Source organism: Hypanus sabinus, chromosome 21, assembly GCF_030144855.1.
Source record: "Hypanus sabinus isolate sHypSab1 chromosome 21, sHypSab1.hap1, whole genome shotgun sequence".
In the NCBI taxonomy this organism is placed as follows: domain Eukaryota; kingdom Metazoa; phylum Chordata; class Chondrichthyes; order Myliobatiformes; family Dasyatidae; genus Hypanus; species Hypanus sabinus.
Window position 1 is genome coordinate 39855413 of NC_082726.1, and position 21462 is coordinate 39876874.

The window sequence follows — 21462 nt, forward strand, 5'->3', positions numbered from 1 at the left end:
TATAGTCTTTAAACTAAGTGCATGTTATGCATGAAGGTAGATTCCTCAAATTCAAGGTCAAAATAAGTCCAAATACCACTGAAGGCTTTCTCATTCCATGCTGCACAGCTCACTAAATTCCACACTAAGTTCACCACGTCCGCTGATGACTCTATTCTGCAGGAAATATGTAGGTCAAAACAACTCCTAAATGGCTTAATCGTTAAATGGATCCTTTGCTATGGCGATTTTGACTCCTAGTCCAGCATGTGTTCACCTGGTTCGTGTTGGTATGTAGCCTACCAATGACTCCTGGCCAGAGGGGAGAAAAACCAACAAGCTGTACTATCAAAGTGAAGATGTTGGTGGGGGATAGGATTGGATTTAATCTTGATGTTCCTTTCGCAGAGTTTGGGGAACTCAGTGTGCAGACCTGCTCCTCACTGGGGGTCAGTGGATGTGAGGGAGGAAAGGAAGAAGTCTTCTGCAAGAGTAGATGATAACTTTCAGAAACACAATATATAATTGAGAACTGAAACTAAAGGATTTAACTGAAAGAACGCTTCTCATTCTGATTCATAATTGAAATGGTGCCCATTCTGGACTCACTGTGGAGAATCCGGAACACAATAACCAAGATCATCCAAGGGTGCCAAGAATTCAAATTCAATTCATGAATAAATTAGGAATTTAAAGAAAAACATATCAGCAGCAGTGAGAGCAAGGTATCAAATTGTGTCCCGGAAATGTGCTTCAGGAAAGGAAACCTCACCTGGAGTAGGTTTATAATTTTAGATTTCATTATGTCAGAGAAGGGACTATTTGTCTTATTCAATCAATGAGCAACCTCTTCGCTCCCAATCCCCCACTCTTCCTGCACAGATCCTCCACAGGTTAAGGATGCCTGATACCTGCACAGCCCTTGCGTACAAACGAGCACTAGGGAGACCGGTGGGATGGATGGGGATAGTTTGTCAGCTGCTGTGGAGCTGCAAGTATCTTCTGCCATGCAGGAACTCAGATATTGGTAATACAGTATCTGATTGGTTGAGTTAAATGCCCCATATGGTTCTTTTCCTTTTCCAAAGGTTGTTTATTCAGTGATTATAAATCACTTATTACAATACTACAGTACTTTATAATCACATTATTTACTGTTTCAAATTATAACATGGTCATCTCTATCCAGAATCTCAAAACCAGTGTGGTGACCACTAATCCTGGAAATCCCCAATGGTATCCTTGGATACCACATGCTCCTTCTCCAGGAGCATGGATGTAACCCCTTAAGAGGCGCAGGCAAACTGGAGAATCTTACGTGCTGTCCTTGGTTGATGGAACCCTATCACAACCTGGGGAAGACCAGTGTCCTATTCTGTAAGATGTGCCCTTTAATGGTGATCCCACCAACCACTTCCACTAGTCCAAGAACAATCAATCGTGCTATAGTCAGCACATTTCTGGGAAGTGGGAGGAAACTGAAAAATCCAGTGGAAACGCATGCGGTCCCAGGGAAAATGTGCAAGGTCCACACGGACAACACCAGGCTAGCACCAGGACTGGCCCTGTGTAATTGAAACTGTGAGGCAGCAGATCTGACTAGACACTCCTATAAATCCACAACAGTTGATTCCTAACTGCATCTGAACTAGCCTTCTATCCCAGATGGGCTCATTTCAAATAACAGGGAGGAACATATAAAATTACCAGTCACATTAGAGAAACTCGCAGAGCTTTTGGCAGATAAATTGCCAGGTCATGAGGGCCTGTAACTAAGGGTTTTAAAGGAAGCAGCTGCAGAGATGGTGGAGGCGTTGGTCAAAGTGTTTCAAAACTTGCAGAACTCCGAAAGGGTGCCATCAGCCAATGTGACTGAAATTTTCAAAAAAGGACGACAGTAATTGGAGAACAACGGGCCAGTTAGTTTAATGTCGATTGTTAGCAAGATGTTACAGTCAATGATCAAAGAAGAAAAACTGAATATTACTTTAACTAGACAACATGGTGTTATGAAAGATGAATCATGCTTGACTAACTCGCTCGAGGATGTGACAGGGAGAGGTAATGGAAGGAAACTGTAGAATTAGTGTAGTTAAGATTTCCAAAAAGGTAATCTGACAAGTTGTCACATCAGAGATTGGTACTTAGATCCCAAGATAAAGGAGGATGTGTGTTAGCATGGATTGAAAACTGAGTGCCCAACAGAAAGCATAGAATTGAAATAAATGAATCCTTTTCAGGCTGCAGAGATGTAACTGGTGGAGTGTCCTGGGGATTAGATGTTTGTTCAGTTGTTCACAATTTGCATTAACGACCTGGCGTATGGAATGCTGTGTAAGACCTGCAAGTTTATTGATGATACAAAATTAGGAGGAAGATCATATTGTGATGAAGGCATTCTGATTCTAAATTGAGATGTAAATAGATTAACTCCGGTTTTCTATCCTGAGGTCCAGGGAACCCTTGCCTAAAGGTATTGGTCCATGACATAAAAGAGGCTGGGAACCCCTGGATTCAGTGAATGGGCCAAAACCTGATCATTAGAGTTGAATGTGAAGAAGTGTGAGATTATGTGATTCAATAGAATGAATCGAAAAGCAGATGGTTAAGAAGACAAATGACATTTTGTCCTTTATTTTGAAGGTTTTGGAGAGTGAGAAGAGGGAGGTTTAATTGCATTTGTACAGGGTCTTGGAGAAGCCACTGCTTGGAATCCTGAGCACGGTTTTTGGCCCCCTTCCCTATATAAAGGACATTGTAGCAAAGGAGGTTATCAAGCCTATTTCTGGGAGGAGGGTTGTCTTATCAAGAGATGCTGGATAGTTTGGGTCTGTACACCTTGGTTCATAGATGAATTGAGAAATGACTTAGTCAAGCATGTAAGTAATGGGGCCTGACAAGGTAATGTTGAGATGTTTCCACTAGTGGAAGAGTTACAAACAGGGGGACATAGATATAAAATAAAGGATTCGTCATTTAAAACAAAGGTACATAGAAATCTCTTCAATTAAGGGTAGCATTCTCTGGAATTCTGTTCCCTGAGGATGTTGGTGGCCTGATCATAGATTGGGGAATTGAGGGTTTGAGGAAAATGGCACCGAGGAAGAGTTGAAGCCAGCTTTGATGATAATCAAAAATGTGGCAAGCTTGGAGAGCTTGGTAGCTACTCCTGCTCCTGTTGTCCATGTTTTTGTCATTAATGATGGATATTAAGTTGTGACCTTAGCCGTGACATCCACAACACAGATAAAAGATCTGACTGCTGTTTTCATTTTCCTAAGCAACCAGCTTCACTGAGTAAAGGAAGGGAAACGTGGCAAAGAAAGAAGAAATGAATGCTAATACATTGAATAGGGTGAGATGCCAGATCGAGCTCCTACTCACAGTGACCTATTGATGGCAGCTCTGTGCTCCTTTCCTGAAATGTGATTAAAATGACAGTGATTGCCCACTGGGGCAGAATTCACAGTTGCAAATATTTCCTTGACGATAGTTAACTTTCATTTTTGTGATCTATCAAACCTCAGGCACAAAAATTCTAGTTCATTGTTAAAATATAAGTAAAATGCTCCACTGGTATTCTCTTTAGCCAAAGTATAAAATTCTGTGGGGTTAATTTGCATAATGCTAGGGCAAGTACGTATATATATTTCCTAGGGGCCAATGACTTCATTGTTTTCAATTTATTTTTTAAAACAATTAAACTTAATACAATTAAAGTATATAATAGAATTTTACTTAAATCCAATTTTTGACAGTTATTTGAATAATGTAGAGATCATCAATCTGAAAGCCTAACACTAGTCCAGCAGTAGTTGTGTCTACAGTTTGAACACGTATGTTGAGTTATATGCTTCCTTTTGTTTGACAGTTTTGCAATGGAGCTCCTCCTGGATCCAGGCCTTGTTTGATCACAGTCTTGTCTCACTGGAGAATTGTAAAAGCACTACGGTTCAGGCAGAAAACAAAGTGTTAAGAAATCTGGCTTCCTTGAGTCATGTGACTGAGGATGATAGATACATGGAGTGGTTGGTGTACAAAATAATTCTACAAATTAAATTTCTCAGCTCAGAAAAAAAACAACAGATTTCTTCTGTGAATACAAAATGTAATACTTTTCCACAGTTTGCAAGTACTTTTCCAATGGTTAGGATCAAAAGAGGGTTGTGGACTCAGCCAGAACCACCATATATGCACAGGTCTCCCACCACTGAGGATATACTTAGATGCCACTGGTTCAAGAAGGCAGCATTCAATCAGAAGGACCCTCACCATCTTGTGCCTGCCCTCCTCTGTTTACTACCATCAAGGAGGGGGTGTATGAGCCTAATTCCACATTCTAGGAAGAGCTTTTTCCTCTCTGCCATCGGTCCATGAACCCATCAGCACTACCTTGCTATTCCTCACTTATACTATTTATTTATTATATTTTTATTAAAACTTTAATTTTTAATTTTTAATCTTTTTAAAAAATGTTTTATATTTTTTATTTTTACTGCTACCACAAAAACAACAAATTCACAATGTACGGTATATCAGTGAAAATAAACCTGATTCCGACACACAATTCTGCAGTGTGTGTTGACATTATCAATACACTCTCCCAATTAGATTCCGGAAAAGAACAGTTTTTAGGGAAATATACGTTCAACCCATTTCAAGAGCTAAATATTTATTTCCCACATCAAAGTCTACCACCAAGGGTATTAATCATCAGACAACAATAGTCTCCATCTTATGTTATTTAGCTGTGGTTATTTTTTGACAGTGACTCTGAACGGAGTTGACAGCAGTCATATAACACCAAATGGATCCCATTAGGAAGTTGATAAGGTGCCCAGTTATTTGTGTAGTGACTTTATGGGACTAGGCATCAGGGAAAAGTCATGCCACCCAACAATTCAGTCCTATTTTGGCATTATAGCTTGTAGAGGTTCATGTCCTCTCTATGTTCCCCTATTATGATGGCCACCCACAAGTGTATTTCATCCCAACCTAATCATTTTTACTATTGTAATCAATAACTTCCTGGTGTCATTATCTCAACTTTAACACTAATACGTTACCACCAATAACTCAGGGTTATTCATCCTGAAAGAGGTGTTTAAATCCCATAAAGGAGTTGGGAAATTTTAACTCAAGTTATTTAGTAGCTATTGAGTTTCTTTACAAGAGCTGCTCTCTCGGACACAACCACGGAACTCCAGACTGTCACAAAGGCTCATTCAGTTCACTAAGACCATGAGGAAAGGAAATGTTCTGCTTTACCCAGTCTAGACTCATCAATGTGGTTCGACTTAATTGCCTCTTCAATTCAGGCATAATTAATTAGGGAAAGAACAGAAAATGCTGGCATTGCTGGCGGCAGCCATAACCTTGTGAATGAACTCATTGACCTTTGCTCAGATCCCTATCAATGCTCCAGTGCTGACTAATTTCTACAATTTGCCCAGAACTATCTTTTCAATAAACCCAAGATGAATGGGCTCATTGATACACTACCAATTATTTCTCAGACTGTTTTATTCTGTGCATTGGCATTGCAGATTGTGGAGCATCAGCATTCAGTCCATCTCTAGTCAGGATGGCTGATAGTTTGAGCATACTATACTTGGGCGAAGGACGGACAAAATCAATTGGATTTTCTTATATTCTTGTGTGTGTGGAATGAGCTTCCATCAGAATTGGTGGATGCAGGTTCAATTGTAACTTTGAAGAGAAGTTTGGATAAGTACATGAACGAGAGGGATATGAAGAACTATGGTCTGGGTGCAACTAGATAGAACCAGATCACCACAATCTAAATGGGCCAAAGGGCCTATTTTTGTGCTGTAGTGCTCTATGACTCTAAAATGTGGAGCAGGAGTAGGTCATCAGGCCCATCAAACCTGCCCTATCATTCAATATCATCTTATTCTGTGTCAGTTCCGTATAACCCTTAGTTCCCTGATCCAACAAAAATGTAACTACCTTCACTTTAAATATTTCTAATGATCTAGCCAGTTGACCTTCTGCCATGACGGGAATTGCGCTACGTGTTTCAGAGTGCCCATGTATGTCTTGCGGCATTAGTTCAAACCCACAATAAACTGAGATTGTTGATGACACAATTAAACCTTCACTTTGGCTGTCTTAAGTATTATTTAGAAACTTATTTTAGGCAAATGTACAGTAATTAACAAAATGGCTGTAGTTGTGAGAGGAAATATTAGATGGGGAGGGGTAGGGGTGGAAATGGTAGCGCAGTGGTTGGTACTAGGAGTGACAGACTCCTGCCCCATATAATTCACATGTGCATAATATATTTTAATTACTTTAGCTTTGTTATCTTTCCTTCCACCAGGGTATTTCACATTTATTTTACGTGTTACAGTGTGTCAACAGGCTTTTGTCAAACTTGACTGTGGTTCTGCTTGGTGTTACCAATCATTGGATGAATTCCACCCTGATTAATTTGTTTGAATGTTCCTGCTGCACTCCTGTACCTTGTGAAGATTAGGTAATTAGTTAAACTGCCCATAATTAGGTCAGTAGGTACACTGCCCACAATTAGATAGGTAGACACACTGTCTATAATGAGGTATATAATTGCATTGACTACAATTAGGTTGGTAGGTATGCTGCCTACATTTGGTAGGCAGGTACTCTGCCCACATTAAGGAGATAGTTTCATAAAGTGAGACACAACACAATTTGTTCTTGCATCTAGTGACGATGGCTGTTTAATTATAACAATCCCCGCTGTCTCCTTATGACATCCCCCTCTCTGACGCCGGGCGATCTGTTCTCAGCAGCGGCCTCACTTTCCTACCCCTATGCCCATAGCTTGACATGATGTTGTATTCTCCATCTCCATGCCTATATCTTCCTCAATGATTCCCCCCACCCCACCCGCTGATGAATCTGTCTCCCATCTCAAACCCTCTCGCACACCACCTTCTGGCCTTTTACCCTCTCTCGACCTTTGCATTCCCAACTGCCAAAATAGCTCCTCACCGAACGCTTAACTCTCGCCCATCTTAAGGCACTGGGATCTCTGTGGGTTTGGTGAATGTGGTGGTGAATAGGTTCAGGCTACTGAACCATTATCAATTGCTTCACATTGTCACATAGCCCAAAGCCAGCAGGAAGCTGATCCTGTAGCATGATGATTCAGGCAATGGTAGAAATGATCTATCAATTGTGGTAATGCAATGATCTGTCTAAGTGTTTCTGTTGCCTCTAAAATGAATAACATCTAGTTCGTGTTTCAAGGCCTTGAGCATTAATGTTTGTGCATTACATCCTTGAGAAATAATATCCTAGCACTAGTAATAGATCTGAACAAAACCAAAAGCAAGTTAGTAGGTGTTGGAAACCTAAAATAAAAATAATACAAGGGATTTACAAAGGCAAACAGTGAGTGTTTCACCTTTCACTAGAATCGGATTCACTTATCTAGAAATTGCTCTTTTTCGGCATTTTAAGTAGTGTCAGTGAAAACTGCATACAATATGAATCAATCAATTGCAAACAGCAGTGTTGAGTTTACAGCTTGCCACATTTCCTCACTTTGGCCCATACAACCTGTGCTGGTTTACAAGGCATTCCCACTCCCCATTAATTTTCCTTGTAATCTACTCACTCAACATCACCATCAATTTTCCCCTTTTTTTTGATGAGTAACCCTACCAGCATACACCTCCTTGAGAAGAGGGAGGAAGCCAACATGACTACTGTGAGAACAATGCAAACTCCACACGGACATCATCAGAGATTAAGACTCGCTGGAGCTGGGCGACATCAGCCCAGACCTGGAGTTACTGATTTCAGTTCAACGTTCCTTATTGATGTATAGCAAGATCTCATAGTTGTAACACTATAGCATGGCCAGTTCTCACTCGTACAGTTGCTGGGGTGTGTTGCTAGCGAACGAATGAATGGGGTTGCAATGAAGCAATGCTCACAGAGTGTCAGAGTGACCTGGAGAGGCAGGCAAAGAAGGGGTGTGTTATTTGTGCATTGCCTTCACAGAGACATGCACAGCCAGTGGAACTAATACCTCACTGCTCCAGCTACACTTAACCAAAGCTGCAAGGAGGTCTCTATAAAGACATGAATGTAATGAGTGCCTTTACTTTTGGGAAGGGTGTATAAACCATAAGGAGAAAGAGTCGGGCTATTTGGCCTATCGAGTCTGCTCTGTCATTTGTTCATGGCTGATTTATTATCCCTCTCAACCCAACTCTCCTGCCTTCTCCCCACACTACAGGCAGATCCCCACGCTTGCTCACGTGGGCTGAAGGAAAAGTAGACAAACTCTCCTTGACAAGAGTCCAAGTGAACAGAAGTGTGCAGAAGATTACCATATCTTATGAACAATGATGCAGAATTTCATTGCAGATTCATTTCATGAGTTATAGTATTACTGACAAAATTCGGGGGAGTTTCACACCGAACAAAAAATACCAGTGAACAAATTTCTCACTGAGAGCTGAAAAGCAAAAATTTCTGATCGGAATCTAGAAATGTGTTCAAAATAGTTCTACTCTATTTTTAAAACTTCCACACTGTGTTCTTTTGGGTTTGTGAATACATTTCTAGTGCATTATTTGATCGTCATTGTTTTACTGGAAAAGCATTGCCAGCAGTTCTGGATATAATATTAAAATATGTAAATTGCTGTATACTGCATATTTCCCCTTTCAGACCATATGGGCCATACTTTAGAGTTGTCACTTCACAGCTCACAAAATCCTAGTTCAGTTCTGATCTGTCAAGCTGTGTAGAGTTTGTATTTTCCTCCTGTGTCTGCATGGATTCCCCTAGCTGTTCAGGTTCCACCTACGTCCAGATGACCAGCGGGTTGGTCGGTTAAGTGGCAACGTGAGAGAGAGAATCTGAGAGGACTTGTAAGGTGAATAAAAGACTAGCACTGATGTGTGTCTGATGGTCCATGGCTGAAGGGTCAATAAGTTCTGGTTACAAAGTTCCCAGCCCCACCCGCAACATACAGTGATGGCTTTTCAGACAGACAGACATACTTTATTGATCCCGAGGGAAATTGGGTTTTGTTACAGTTGCACCAACCAAGAATAGTGTAGAGATATAGCAATATCTCTATAATAAGTAATTCAATAATAATAAGTAAAATATTCCAAGTGGAAAAAAGTCCTGGACCAGCCTATTGGCTCAGGGTGTCTGACACTCTGAGGGAGGAGTTGTAAAGTTTGATGGCCACAGGCAGGAATGACTTCCTATGACGCTCAGTGTTGCATCTCAGTGGAATGAGTCTCTGGCTGAACGTACTCCTGTGCCTAACCAGTACATTATGAAGTGGATGGGAGTCATTGTCCAAGATGGCATGCAAATTGGACAACGTCCTCTTTTCAGACACCACCGTCAGAGAGTCCAGTTCCACCCCCACAACATCACTGGCCTTACGAATGAAACTGCCCCCATCTTAGGACTGACAGTCCGGAATGCAGCTCGAGAGGGATCCATTATAGAAGTAACTTCCTGCCTAGGCAAACTGCCATGTCCCAGAGGTTAAAGGGACAACATCCTTTATTTGTCCAATCATTGTCTGAATCAGACCCTGATGTAAACTTAGCACAACATTTAAACATTCAAACACACCCTCACAGGTCATGAGTGACGTATGTTCCTTGGCTTGGATACATTTATACTTCCTATCATTGCCAATGATGCCTCAAAATTAGCCTCCATTTGCTGACATTTCTGAATGAACTCTTTAGCGGATTATCTGGAATAAATCAGCCACAGACTAATTAAAGCTGTTAATAAACATTCTTATTCTCAGAAAACAGCAAATAATTTATAAAAGAATCACAGTCTTAATTTTGCCAAAGGGGATTAAAAATTGGCACATTTTGGTACACTAACATTACATGAAAACATGTTTAAAAGCTGCAAAGGTTAGGCAGCCTTTGTAGCATTTAAATATATTTTGAATTTCATACCAATTTACTGGCTTTGATGTATAGTTAGTCTTTTATCAGTTGTATAGACATTTGAAGTTTCGGTTCTCAAAAAGCCTTATTACAACAGTTACATCCACAGTACAAATTCTGCTTCATCTGTGTGAAAGATGGAGTACTGATCTGGTCATTATGAAGTCAAAAATACTAAACCACCTTCAAGCTGAAGTTAATATTTCTTTTCTGAACTTTTGCCCCCATTTTCATTGTCCTGGATGCACAGTTTATACCAAAATGAATTACTGAGGAGTTTTTGAACATGAGATGTTTCTAGGAACCTGATTCCACTATGAGCCTTCATTTCAGAACACCTTTGTGAAGCTCCTATTCTCTGAGGAACACACACAAAGTGCTGAAGGAACTCAACAGATCAGGCAGCATTTATGGAGAGCAATAAACATCAACTGTTTATTCCTCTCCATAGATGCTACCTGAGCTGCTTATTTCCTCCAGCACTTTGTGTGTGTTCCTCAGGATTTCCAACATCTGCAGAATCTCTTCTGTTTCCAATTCTCTGAAAGTGCTCCCAGATTTTATTATTGGCAAAATTTACTACCTTTTTGTTGATATTGATAGTACTACCAGTCTGCCTGCTCTCATACAAAAGTATGAATGTACAAATTAGGACCAGAAGTAGACCACTCGGCCCCTCTAGCTTGATCTACCATTCAATAATATCTAACCCTCTGCCTAGCTTTCACCCCCCCCCCCCCACCTCAAAAATAGTTGAAAACTCTTCTTGCATGCTCTTTAGGGAAAAGATTTCCAAAGATACATAAAGAGAAGTAATTTTGCCTCTTTCCTGTCTTAAATGGGAAGCCCCTTACTTTTAAACTACAATTGGCCTGTCCTCCTTTTTCACCCCACTGATCCCAAGTAAAAGTTCATGGTTTGGTTTTTAATCATGTGATCCAGTAAGCATCCCTTGAAGATTGGCCCAATGAATCTAGTTGCTTTAATGACATTCTGATCAGCACTGATGAAGTAATCATGAATCAACAGCCAGTTCATTTTTTTTTCCCTCTGGTAAACAAATCACTTGGTAAAGGGCCTTAAAAAGGGTTTGAAGGAATGAATGTGGAAAAAATGCCAATCAGCATTATAAATGAAGTCATTCATAAATTCAGAAACGTCTTCAGGGGAAAATGTCTTAGAGCACTGAAGATTCTGAATAGTGATTACTGATGATAGGGTCCTGGGGGAGAAAGGAACAGAAGGAGGGGTGGATAGAGTGAGATAAAAAATATAGGGTATATAGGGTGAGCTGAAAAGTTGTTTGGAACCACTTGACGAGGCAGAGATCATCAGGTGAGCTGAATGCCCTGTTTATTTGCAGATCATTTAATACAACTAGAGTGTCACTAAGGCACTGCAAGAAGCAAGGTTCTCTACTGATTCCATATGCAAGGAGCTGTCACCAGTGAGTAGGGTGTGACAACATGCTGCTGGCATAGTAACCCTGAAGGCTTGCCTATGATTCATTGAGACCTCCTCAAATCCTACATCTGTTACTGAGAAAATGGATTTAATTCAACCTTAAAACATCTGAAATTTTAAAAAAACTGGCATAGTTGATCAGATCTTATGAAAACCCCTTTGGTTCACTAAGGGATGGAATCTGCTATCCTGTTACGGTCTGGCCTATAATGACAACTTACAGTCTATGGTTTCCTCTCTGTAAACAATGGCTGGATCCCAAGGGTCTTGGCCTGAAATGTTGACTGTGTATTCTCCTCCATAGATGCTGCCTGACCTGCTGACTTCCTCCAGCATTTTGTGTGTTTTACTCTAGATTTCCAGCATCTGCAGGATCTTTAGTGTTTATAATTGTACAGGATGTAAGTCAGGGATAGGGCCACTCTGGGAACTTGGACCGTGTTGTCAGTGCACCCTATTGGCAGGGTCCTAAGAACCACTGGCAGGATTAGGATACGGGGCTGGGGATTCACATTAGGATAAATGAGGGATGGATGTTTGCCAGGAAAGTTTAAGTTCTTTAAATAACTCCAGCGGGTGACATACAATCAGCTGCAAGCAGATAGCTCCTCAATTTAACTCCTTGCTGAACTAAAGCTTCTTCCTGGGCTTTAGCTGGTTGCAGAGCACCTGTGTCAGAGAAGGGAGAACCACAACTGCACTACTTTGCTCACTGGGTTGTTGTTAACTGACCTTGGGTTAGTATTGGAAAATGTCCTCGGCTGCTGAAGTCATTTCTACGCCTTCTTTGAATGAAACAGAGAAATAACTCACTGACACTTTCCAAAGAGGAAGTAAAACTGAAATGAAAATGACACGGGGAAAATTCAGTATTAGATCACATGGTAAGTATCGGCCACAGGTTTTATTCACTTTATCACTTTGGTTCCAATGGAACTGAATCTACAAGAAGAGCTGATACCCTCATCTCGATGCAATTAATGCAAGCAGCCGATAATGAACAATCCCCTAACTTGGTTCATTAGTTTACCCTCCAAGATGGAAATACTCTGTGACCCAACACAGACATGATGGGCTGAATGGCCTCTTTTGTATCCTAAGGAAATGTAAGAAATGAAATAAGGACATCCACCACAAGCTTTGCGGTTTCTTATCGCAGAGGAAACACTAACGGAAAAACGGGCTGGGTGATTCACAGGAGTGCAGAGCTTGTGCTGCTTCAGAATTGACCATTCAGAGAAGTAGTTTGTGCCGGCATTTTTACTTCACAGCAGCCAGCTCCCCTCTCTCCCTCGGCTCACCCTTCACCTCCCCCTTTTCTGCCACATATTCATCTTGTTTCCTTATGAAAACATCTAAGCTATTTCTCTGGACCACACTTTGGTGCTTCATGCTAGATGTAGACTGTTGATATATGACAAGTAATTCATTCAAAAATACGCTGACTTCCCTGATGGCACTCGAGAGAGTTGTGTGAATTTGCCATTGCACTCGCACAGGAAGAATGTCAAAGGGGGAGTAGACTAATCTTTTACAAAAAAATTAACGTTCCCAAGTAGGACTGTAAATATGTCAGTGAGCTTTGCACATTTCACTCATAACACTTCCAGTGTTTGCCTGCTCTTTTGCATTTGATGATGGAAGTGAGTCTTGGGTACTCTACACACAAAGATATTCTCTGTATTTAGATGCAACTCCTCCATTTTCAGATTACACTTGCTGCTTATTATCATTGGCTTTATATGATGGGAAATGTGCTGTTTTGTGGCTGCAGTTCAGTGCAAGTTCATGCCAGAGAATTGGAAGTGGCTATGCTTTGAAGAGGTGGGGTGCAGATATTTCACAATATGGTGGGGTTGTTAAAGGACACATCCACATCTATTTCCCCGCAAGCAACAGAAATGCTTCCTCCCTCCCTCACCCCCTTTCAGGACCCCAAACAGTCCTTTCAAGTGAGGTAACACTTCACCTGCAAATCTATTGAGGGTTGTCTATTGTATCCAGTGCTCCCAATGCGACCTCCACTACGTGTCATAAACTGGGGAAACATTTTGTCAAGTATTTTCACTCTAACTGTTAAAAGTGGAATTCCAACCAACCATTTCAATTCCAATTCCCATTCCAGTTCGGACATGTCAGTTATGCCCTCTCAGGGTGGAGGAGCAATACCTTGTATTCCATCTGGGCAGTCTCCAGCCTGATGGCATGAACATCGATTTTTCCTTCTGGTTAAAAATGTTTTCCCTTCCTCTTCCCTCTTCTTCTATTCCACACTATGGCCTCTTACCTCTCCCTGGCAATTCTCCCTGGTGCTCCACCTTCTTCCCTTTCTCCTATCGGCAACTCTCCTCTCCTATCAGTTCCTTCCTCTCCAGCCTGTTACCTTTCCCATCCACCTGGTTACATCTATCATCTTCGAGCTGTCCTTCTTCTCTTCTGCCCACCTTTTTTACTCTTGCTTCTTCCCCCTTCTGTTCCAGTCCTGATGAAGGGTCTCGGCCAGTAACATCAACTGTTTATTCATTCCCATGCACGTTGCCTGACTTGCAGAGTTCCTCCAGTATTTTGTGTGAGTTGCGTCCATTTCAATGACTTGAAGGAAAGAGATGGGCACTTCGATAGCAGGACACCAGGTGCTTTGCTGTAATAGAAACTGTTGAATATCCTTCCTGTTCCATCTAAGACCTGTAAGACTACAATTCCTTGAGGTAGAGCCCCTCATCCAAAGAGCAATACTTCATATCTCAGCCTTGAATGGTGCCAATCCCATAGCTGTTCCTGACTTCTCCTGTCCGAGTCAGAAGCAGTAATTTTCCCCTCTCTAGGACCCGAGTAATATTGTCCACAAACTTGATTCAGGTGGTACAGTGCAGGTAAGGTTAAGCCTGAGATCTCTCCCAGGTGCATTCCACCACTTTAACACAACTGAAATTATTTCCTCCCTTTGAGGTGGTAAAACTTTACCAATAGTATTAATTTATCAGTCAGTAATTGGCATTGTAACAAAGGTGACAAAAAGAGGTAAATAGTTGACATTTTGGGTTAAGAGACTTCGTCAGGATTTCGTTGAGGACCCTGATCATGTGGGACATACCCTCTTCTCATTAACACCATCAGGCTGGAGGCACAGGAGTGTGAAGACCCACACTTAACATTTTAGGAACACCTTCCTCTGCTCCGTCATCAGATTTCTGAATGGTCCATGAACTCATAAACACTACCTCACTATTCCTCTTTTACACTATTTGTTATTTATTGTAACTTACAGTAATTTTTGTTTTGCACCGTACTTGTTTTGCCAAAGAACAAGAAATTTCATAACATACATCAATGATAATATACCTGGGCACAGAATGCCAGAGGAGCTCAGCAGGTCAGGCACTGTTGATGGAAATGAATAGACAGTTGACGTTTCGGGCCAAGACCCTTCTTCAAGACCATTTCAGGAATGAACCTGATCTGATTCTGATTCAATTCTTCATCGGGCTTTCCAGTCCTGGTGAAGGGTCTTGATCCAAAATGTTGACTGTTCATTTCCCTCCACAGGTGCTGTCCGACCCAGCGTTCCTTTAGCTTCTTTCTGCACTGAACCAGAAAGTATCTGCAATCTTTACCATCTCCTCTGACTAAATGAGGAGTTGGCCAATAAAAGGGGCTTTCAGTGGCCTCCCAGGGAGGCCTGGAGCTGTGGAACACAGAAACTGGCTTTTCGGCCCCTCGTCGCCATGAGGACCTTTTTGTCCATCTGCACCCATCCCGTTCGTTCTCATTATGGTCATAAAGACAGATATTGAGAGCGGAGAGCTCTAAAGGGAGGGCTCAGGAGTTCAGGCCTTAGAGCAGTGGAAAAGGTCAGATTTCCCAACTAATGCTAGTGACAACAAACTTGATTCTGATTTGAATTCTGGTAGAGAAAAGGAAATTGTGGGAGGCTGGAACTGGGGAGAAGGGAATTCCCAGAAGGTTTCACAAGGCATTGTATGGATAGGTTCAGGGCTGAGGGATAATAACAGGGGATAAGAATCTTGCAACTAAGGTAGTCCTCCTGGCCTGAGAGCCAAAGTAAGAGTGAGGGGTGGGTGGGCAAATGGGACAGCGCCATTTAGGATAAAGGGTGAGCTCGAGTTGATGTAGAAGGAATAGAGGAAGCAGTCAGGAGAACATCGATAGAGCCATTCATTCATTTATTCATCACCTAGAGTGAAATGCATTGTTTGTGTTAACAACCAACACAATGATGTGGTGGGGGCAGCAAGTGCCACCACACATTTTGGCGCCAACATAACATGCCCACCGTATTTGCCGAGCATACAAACAATAACAGAACAACAGTGACAAAACAAAAACAGCAAAACGGGCCCCTTTCCTCCCACACATGTAGGCAGTTCTCTCAGCCTAGGACACGCCATCTCTGGGCCTCCAGCCAGCTCGGGCTCAGACCCTGAGGTAAGTGTATATGGGTGTATGGCCAGCACGGGCGTGGATATTTGGAGGTGGTAGTGGGCTGTTTTTGTGACGGACAGGAAAAGCAGGAAGCTGGTCCATTGTGGCCACACAGCTCTAATGTAGTAAAACATCCGCGGAGAATAACCACCCAGTTCACTGTCAATGACGTGGGCGCAGGCTCTGCCTCAGAGTGACCAGGGAGAGGCATGGCAATGTGCTGGGATCCAGAAACGTAATCTTCCCAATGTTTAAAAAGCGGGCTGTACCAATTCATCTTGGGTTGAGTGTTGTACTATACCTCTGAAGGGCCCAGAGAGGCAGATGCCAGTCGTAACTTTGGGAATGCACTGCAATATCCCTGCACACAGAGGGATAATAGAGTGCCAGCATAGATTCAATGAAACATTGACCATTGTTGGAAACCAGCTTTAGGTATCCACAAATAATTAGTAAACTGAAAACCTTTTCAAATTATTAAGTGCAGTCTCACAGAGTTAAAAGTCCCTCGGCAAGCTGCACATGTCAATAAGATCTGGTTTTAATATACTGTAGATTTCCTTTTCCAAAACTGCACATTGCCGTTTAATGAAGAATTCAATAAAAATATTTCAAATTTCTAAGAAGCACTGAATTAGCCCTCAGAAATAAAAGCTTACCTCCATTGAAGCCTATTCTCTTCTTGATGTATTTTCCAGAGAAGAAAGGCATTATTGTGAATCTGCTAGATATCAAAGGCACAATAGATGTCGTCTCTCTCTCTCTCTCTCTCTCGTCTCTGCTGCTCTAGTACTACAGGATACAGTCTGAGACAAAATCGACAGTCCAGAGGCAATCCGATGCTATCTTCAAACTAGAGGTCAAAGCAGATAAAACATTCCCAGCTGAGCAGTGAGAACAGAGAAGCATGGAGTAGCTGCGTGCTCTGTAAATCCTGCTCCTTTCAAATCAGAAGTCACACTGGGGAAGTCCAAATGATTTTTGTGAAGTCAGATCATCGGCACACAGCCGTTCTCCATTACTCACTGTCTGTGCTGGGAGATATGTGTGGGTAGAATGCCAGACACCAGACCCACTGGTGGGGAACTCGCACACTCATCTCCTTCACCACATCCATCTTCAAGCAGACAAAAAAAATTACTGGTCAGTTTCCCATTGCAAAGGCTCGTTAGAATTAATGAGGATTGTTGTGGGGGTGAGGTGAGTGGAAAGGAAGAATTGTGGAGGAAGAGATAACAGACAGAGACACACACAGGCACACACAGTCACACAGAAGTATGCTGGAGCCTTTTATACTTCAGCTGTCTTGCATCCCAAAGTTGCTGGGAATAGAGAGACTATATTCACATAGACCTCATAAGATGATTATGCTACAATGGAGAATGTCAGGCTGAGGTTAGGAGGAAACATTCCTTATGAAAGATGGAAATGATATCTTTCATTTCCTGGCGTACTAAGCTAGACTCTTACAAGTAAAGACTCTTACGATAGTCTCTTAAAAGTAAGAGACTGTTTTCACACATTTTACACACATCAGAGCAAACTACAGTCGACAAGGAAATCGTGCTTTTCGTTCCTTGAACACACTGCGATATGAATGAGTTCAGCACTGGCCAGTCACCATTAGTTAGCTGTCCAAATATCAACTCTTCTGATCGGACAGAGAACTCTGGGAAAAGCTGCAAGTTGCATCTGACCATGAGGGATGCCAGAAATTCGATTCGGGCCATAGGGTCTCACATTTTCCGAGTGGCTTAGAGACCTGCCCACCACCATTACACCGCAAAGTTAGAAACCTTTCGCTAGGAAAAGACACAAGAGACTGCAGCTGCTGGAAATCTGGAGAAACACTCAGAAAGGCCTTGGAGGAATATGGTGGGTCAAACAATGTCTATGGAAGGAAATGGACAGTCAACATTTTTGCTTAAGGCGCTTTATCTGGACTAGATACCTGGGTGTGAACTGGAAACTGCATTGTGTTGCAGAGGCACTGCATGCAATGCAAAGTAATTTTAAAGAAAGACAATGTTAGTGAAATTTAGGGACTTTATGCAGTGTCCATCCACCTATCTTCCAACCTTATATAACTCAAACTAATGACAACCTAAACTAAAGATTCCCAGTCTGTCCAAGACTCAAAGCCCCTAACCCAGGCATGGGCAAACTACGGCCCGGGGGCCATATGCGGCCCGTTAAGCTTTTTAATCCGGCCTGCAGAACTTGATGAAATTATACTAATAAACCTTGTTAACGTTTTTTCCCCGCAATTCTGGCATTTTCCCAATAGACGACGCACTCTATATACATTGACCTTTGTTGAGGTGCAGCGTATTACTCCACATTTGCGCTTTACTCTTTGTTCGGCTCGACCTATTTGTGTGAATAGGCGTTCAGCGTCATGAACATCAACAAAGCCAGCCACAGATCCAAGTTAACTGACCAACACCTCAGATCCATCCTGAGAATCGCCACAACAAAACTAAATCCAGACTTTGATGCGCTGGCTAAAAAGGGAGACCAACAACACTGTTCCCACTGAAATTAAAAATAAGTTTCTTCGTTGTGTTATGTAAAAAATGCATTTGAAAATATTTTTTTCAATAAGCCTTACATGTTACATGTCATTTCTGTTAAGTGATGGACATGAGTAGTGCGCAGGTGCACATATGTTCTCAAAATAAAAAATGCGCTCCAGATCAAATAACGCGCTCCGCATACTGGTGCGCTGTCACTGTTCTGTCCTTGTGCTGGTCGTTGTTGAGTTTTGGCACAAGGGACAATTGAATAAGAAGGAGCAGGACAAGTAAACCTGCATCTCCTACCGTTTTTGAAATAAAGACAGTCAGGAGGAGAGGGATGATGATAATATCTTGAAGGATAACAGAATTTTCATTGCTTTAAAATAATAACTGTTACTATTAAAAAAAGCTGTATTTTATTCATTTAATTTTCAGTGTTTTAAAAGTCATTTCAATAAATAGCTAAATACCATGGGACTTCAAAGACAGATAATTTTGTTGTAATGCATTTGTTCATTTTCAATTGAAATTAAAGCACGTTTTCTACATATCCCATGATATTTTATTTTCTCTTATGAGGTGTATTACCAAAACACTCCGTCCATCTGCTCCTGGTCCGGCCCCCCTGTCAAATTTTAGAACCCTTTGTGGCCCACAAGTCAAAAAGTTTGCCCACCCCTGCCTAACCCACCAATCCCTATGCCTCACTATTGACTGCTGTCCTCCCCAACTGTTTTAAGGCCTGTCCAGAAGCTCATGATGGCTTGGGCCTTGCCCATTACTGAATGTCATGTGACTGAGCTCCCAAACAATAGCTGGGCATGTTGTAAACACAAGAGACTCTGCAGATGCTGGAAATCTTGAGCAACACACAGAAAACGCTGGAGGAACTCTGCAGGTCAGGCAGTGTCTATGGAAGGGAATAAAATGTCAATGTTTTGGGCTGAAACCCTTCTTCAAGAAGATAGGGGAGAAAGAAGAATCAGAAGGTGGTGGAGCGGGAAGGAGTACAAGTTGGCAGGTGATAGGTGGGACCAGCTGAGGGGAAGATAGGTGGGTGGCCATGACGGTTTACCTGGCCTTTGTGGGTTATTAGCTCACTCTGAGTGCAGTGTTGATTTGCACCCCCACCCCTACACTCCAAAGATTGTTCCTCTGCTGCTTAAGCCTCCTCCACCTAACTTACATAGTGGATTGCTAAGAGAATACGGTGCGGCTTGTTAATAAGCACCTCTCAGAACTGAAGAAACTTTTCCCATCTGTGACAGAGACTAACAATACTGCCTGGAAAAACCTTCTAAAAGTACATCATTGTTTTAAAGCATTTTGGGGTTACGAGGCTACGATGTAGATACAGGATTTTATTTTGTCAAGATACAAAGAGAAGGACTAGCATGCAATAAAAGGATTCCTTCTCATCTTTTAAATATGTAAGTTCCCTGGTGTCAAGTGATCAAGTAACAGTGTGTGGAAAGAAGAGACATCAGTCTTGAGTCAGAGCAATCCATGCATGTGATTCATGACCAGCACCGAACCATTTTAGTAGCTTCAAGGCCTGCAGAATTTATTGGACAGAAAGCTCAATGTTTGTAAGGAATGCCATGATTCATACTGGTATTTCCAATGCTAAGTATTATGTGACGACAGCAAACTTCCTGATAGAGCTTGGAGAGCCTGAGAAGTCATGAATAGATTCCTACAGCACTGAAGCAGGCCCTTTGGCCCATCTAGTCAATGTCAGCAGAGGTTCCCTCTAAACTTGTTCCATTTTCCCAAGCTTGGCCCCTATCACAGGAAAACAAATTTCTTTGAAATTTTTTCAGGATCTTTTTTGTTATGATAGACTGCTTGAAGCCGAACACAAACATAATTTCAGACTAAATGTACCACGTAGGAACTTAGAGAAACAAGAAATTAACTTCTATTGAATATAAACTGTTTAATTTCGTAACAGTGCTGATGCTTTGTAATAGGTCAACTAAGCTAAAAATATTCTGTTGATGATTTTCATTTGTACTCAGTGTCTGAAGCTTCTCACTTAAGTGTCCAACAATAATCAGCCAGCAATGATAGATTCCAGTTGCCCTGATACTGTTTCTCCATGGCCGCCATGTCCTGCTGAAACCTTTCACCATGCTCGTCACTGACAGCACCAAGATTCGCGGGGAAGATGTCTAAATGGGAATGCAACAAATGTGCGGAGCCTAGGATTTGCCTTGGTCACCAATTTTACACCAAAAGTAGAGCTCATAGGCTTTCTTAATAAGAGGAGTCATGCTCTGTCTTTGAGATATAAGCATATACAGTACTTGGCACAAATGTAACAGAAAGCATCGCATCTGTTGCAACCTTGGTGAGACATCTTGCTAACCCTTCATTGTAATGGAGGTGGTTATAAGTTACAGTGAAAGAGAATAGGTAATAAGTTATAGGCAAATGTGAAGTGAGGGAATTGCTTTAAGGTACTGGATAAAGTAATAAAATTATTATTATATTGATCTAATATACTGACTATTATTATTCCGATTACTTGTTCTCAAACTATATATAAACTTGTAACATCGTGTGTCTCGCAACTAATCGCCACTCACTCAGATAACCGCAATATACGTACAGAAGAGCAGAAGGGACGCTGCTAGGGTATACAAGGATGTAAAGAACAACTGATAACAGATTCTGTAATTCTAAATCAAGCCTAGCAGAAAAGCAGGAATCTTTCATGTTATGTTACTATATTGATTACCAAATGGCATTTGATTCTGTCCTACACTCATAGTTAATAGAAGTTGTTGATATATAAACTACACCCAATATTTGTGAAATTCCTTCAACATCTGATGAAGCATCAGTGTACTATAATCGCCCGATCTACTAACAACTAAAAAAGAACAGCCACTGTTATCAAAATAAACTGAGGTATTTTCCAGAGAGACTCTCTAAGTCCACTGTGGTTCTGTCTAGCTTTAAGCCCACTGTCTAATTTACTGAACTGGATGAAAATTGGGTATCAAATCAGAAACAATGAAATGAGCCATACCTTAACACACCTTCTATACATGGATAATTTGAAATTATATGCTGCTTCATCAGTAAAGCTAAAGCAA

The 21462-nt window shown here is 41.5% G+C and overlaps 1 protein-coding gene across 6 annotated transcripts in view; it reads right to left on the reverse strand.

Moving 5' to 3' along the window:
* The window catches only part of LOC132378983 (rho GTPase-activating protein 22-like), a 472736-nt gene that overhangs the window by 93483 nt on the left and 357791 nt on the right, over nt 1-21462 (reverse strand). The window contains exon 1 of one of the 6 annotated variants that reach the window (XM_059946402.1): nt 16499-16824. The exons of the other annotated variants lie outside the window; for them this stretch is intronic. Within the exon in view, the coding sequence (XP_059802385.1) occupies nt 16499-16550 (52 nt within the window). The 5' untranslated portion in view covers nt 16551-16824. Of the gene's footprint in view, nt 1-16498; nt 16825-21462 lie in introns of those variants that run through there. 6 annotated transcript variants of the gene reach the window in all.